Source organism: Octodon degus, unplaced genomic scaffold (assembly GCF_000260255.1).
Source record: "Octodon degus isolate 3935 unplaced genomic scaffold, OctDeg1.0 scaffold00001, whole genome shotgun sequence".
In the NCBI taxonomy this organism is placed as follows: Eukaryota; Metazoa; Chordata; class Mammalia; order Rodentia; family Octodontidae; genus Octodon; species Octodon degus.
Window position 1 is genome coordinate 27,499,077 of NW_004524577.1, and position 3,472 is coordinate 27,502,548.

Here is a 3,472-nt window from a genome sequence, read left to right on the forward strand (position 1 = left end):
ATGAGTCTAATCTTATTTGTTCCAAAAAATAGAATAGTACTTCATGTCTTGCAGGTGAGCTTTGTTTATTGTTGTGTTTTTTATTTTTTACCATTTTCCATAATGAAATATGTGTATTAGTTAGCTTTCTGGTTGGTGTTGCTGGGATACCGTTCCTGACATCTACAACTAAAAGAGAAGAGGTTTAGTTTGACTTACATTTTCAGGTAATTTTAGCTCATGGCAGCAAGGATGCAGAGCAAAGAAACAGTGCTAGAAAGAAAGGGAACTGGATGTAGACCCCAACATCATACCTTTGGAATCCACCCAGAGCCACCTAGAAGTGTGCCTTACTGATTCCTTAGGCAGTTCCCAAGGGCTCAACTTGATAGGTCAATTGTCACAGTATGTACCTTTTTAAATCAGAGGAATGTTCAATTTGTTGATGTAGGTAGTGATGGCAGACTTTTTAGACCTTTCAGTGATATCAGCAGCCTGCTGCTGCCTTTGTGCCATAGGTTCAATACCACTAATCTAAGTTATTGACTATTTGAATAGTAGTTAAGGTATAATAAATGTTTTCCAAAAATGCAAACTAACGATTTGGTGACAGAAGATTGTAAATAATGTTTTCTGTATTTTAATACAACATATAATGTAAATAAGTGAAACTTTTGAAAATGGTACCAGAATGAGCTAAAATATAGTTTAATCTTTTTTTGTTTGTTTTTAACACTGGATGAAGGACAATTTACTGTTTTAGGTACAGAAAACTCAAGAGTACACTTAGCCAGTTTAGTGGCAAGCTCTCTAGCCTTTGCTTTCTCCAACTTGACAATACGAGCCACAGATTTTGGACCCAGAACGTTGCTTCCCCAGTGACAGCAGATCTCATCATATCTGTCATTGTAGTTGGTCCTGATGGCCTCCACCAGCTTAGCCAGCGTGCCTTTGTCTTCCGAGTTGACTTGCGTGAAGGCGACAGTGGTACAGGTCTTCCTGTGGACCAGACACCCCAGCTTGGCCTTCCCCTTGATGCAGTAAGAGACCCCCGTCTTGCAACACAGGATAGGCAGGAACATGACCAGCTTGAAGGGGGTCCACGTCATGTGCAATCACCACCAGCTGAGCCTTCTTATCCTCTACCAGAGTGGTGACAGTGTTGACACCTTCTCTGAGGACCGTTGGCCTCTTAGTGGGGACATGCCCTTTGCCAGCAGCTTTTTTCTCTGCCCTGGCCAACAGCCTCTGTGTCTTTTCTTCCTTGGTCTCTGTACTTGTGAGTGAGCTTAAGCAGCTGGGTAGCAGTTTGGCTGTCCAAAGCCTGGGTGAACTGGTGAATTACAGGGAGTACCTTCAGCTGCTTGTACTGGATGACCTCTGTCGCTGCATCCAGACAGTGCCATTTGACAAAGCGGGTGAGGTCTCTCTTGGACTGGGTGTCCTATCCAGTGCCAAAACTCTTTGGCCTCTTCTCAAACGGGATTTACCACCTTCTTGGCCTCCTGCTTCTTCACAACAGCAGGGGCTGGGGCCACCATCTTGTCCTTGGCCTTCTACCCTTTTGGCATCTTAGCTGGCTGACAGAAAGAGCTTTTTAAATTTTTTTTTAAATTTAATAAAACTGTGGCTTCCCATAGGATGAAGTGTATAAATGCCTTAGGAAAAAATGGATTCATATTTGGTCTTTGTCAATCTGTTGAGCCTTGTTGCTCATCTGTTTATCTTTTACATGAATCTATTCAACTGTATCACTGTAGCTCTAACAATCATGTAACTAATGCTTTTCACTTTTTTGGTGCATATATGCTCTGCCTAGACACCTGCTTTGTCTGATGTTATTGTATTCTCTTTGCTTACCTTTTATAATACCTTGTCAATTCTTCTTTTCCTTTTTTTACTTTAGTCATTATTATTTATGTTTTTATTTATGGAGGAAATTGTTGATAGCAATTCAAGTTATTTTTTTAAAATCCACAGTTCTTTGCCTCTTAATGGACTTAATCTTTCAGCATTTCATTGATTTAGTTTCTGATTATCAGTCTCCCATTTTTTTAACTTTTTTTTTTTTTCTCCGAATGCCTTCAGGGCAGGTTTGGCTGGCTTGAGTTGTGGGGATCGAACCACAGCAACCTGAGCCTGACTGCTTTGTTGCAGCATCCACTTAAAGAACTGAGCTAAGGGGCAGCCCCCCCCCCCACCTCTTTTTAAATGCATCTGGTTGTTACAAGGTCTCTCACTACCCAGCTTGGATTCATAGTGATCCTACTGTTTTCAGCCTCCCCAGTGCTGAGATTACAGGCTTATGCCAGCCACTACACCTGAACTCTGGCTGGCTCAAACCATGGTCCCTGTGCTTGCCTAAGCTTGCCTAAGAAGGTGCTTTAGTCTGCTGAGCTATCTCACCGGCCCTCAACTTTATTTTATAAACATATTAAACTTTTCATTAATAGAATCAGAAGTTTGAGGAATCCTGAAAGGGAATCATTGATTACCAGAAGCCCTCATGGGTTCACTAAGTAACATTTGATAATTCACCTTTTTTAAAATGACACGAAAGAATTAGTGATACAGGTTATAAAAGCATAGTGTTCTGTCTGTTTTTATTCTGGTCAGCCATAATAATGTGTTAGCAGGCTGAGTTAGCAGTCTATAATGCTATAGACTATGGTTTAAAAACAAATGAATTTTAATTTTTTTTGTCTGGATGAGCCCAATACCAGAGCACTGTCAAGAGTAATTCTTGGTAGTGCCTCTCTTCCTGGCCTATAGATGGCATTTTTTTCACTGTGTTCTCTGTTTGGTCTTTTCTCTGTGTTGAAGAAGAGGGTGGCATTCTTCAGAGTCTCTGCTTACAGAGAAACTAGTTATTTTGGATTAGGATCCTATCTGTGTGACTTCATTTAACCTTAATTACCGTGCAAAGGCAAGTTATGATTTGTGGTCACGATTTTAATCTTAATAGAAAGTATTTCAGCATCTGTAATTAAAGTATTTTTTTCTTTGATGGTTGCATCCTACCTAGATCATTATGGGAGACTAAATCAAGCAAGCAAAGTATAATGCATTGAGAGAACATCCCTGATTATGAGAGTTTCTAATCTATGCCATGTGGAAATAATTGAAGAAATTAGTGGTGCTTTACATGGAGAAGAGAGGGTGAACATTGTATTAACTGTCTCATATTTGCAAGATACTTGTGTTAAATGTGAATAAGATCTTTTTCTGTGATTCAGTGAAAATGAAAAGTCAGTTTAGCTAGTGTTAAGAACTGTCAAGAGCTGTGGAAAGTTGAACAAACTCCCATAGAAACAAGTTTCTTCTTATAGTCTGGAATGTCCTTTGCTTGGAAAATTTTTATTGAGAGTTCCAAATATTAGACATGTTTTTATACCATATATATTATTTACTTGTTGTATGTTTATGGATAGTATCAATTTCTGTTTTCTCTGTTTTAGAAGTTGTTAGAACTGTATTTTTATGAACCTACCTT

At 39.3% G+C, this 3,472-nt stretch overlaps 1 protein-coding gene across 1 annotated transcript in view; it reads left to right on the forward strand.

The window, feature by feature from the left end:
* Positions 1-1,136, forward strand: part of LOC101578148 (centromere protein K) — a 50,827-nt gene extending 49,691 nt beyond the window's left edge. The window contains exon 9 of the mRNA XM_004623208.2: positions 743-1,136. Within this exon, the coding sequence (XP_004623265.1) occupies positions 743-1,136 (394 nt within the window). The remainder of the gene's footprint in view (positions 1-742) is intronic.
* Positions 1,137-3,472: the final 2,336 nt, after the last annotated feature.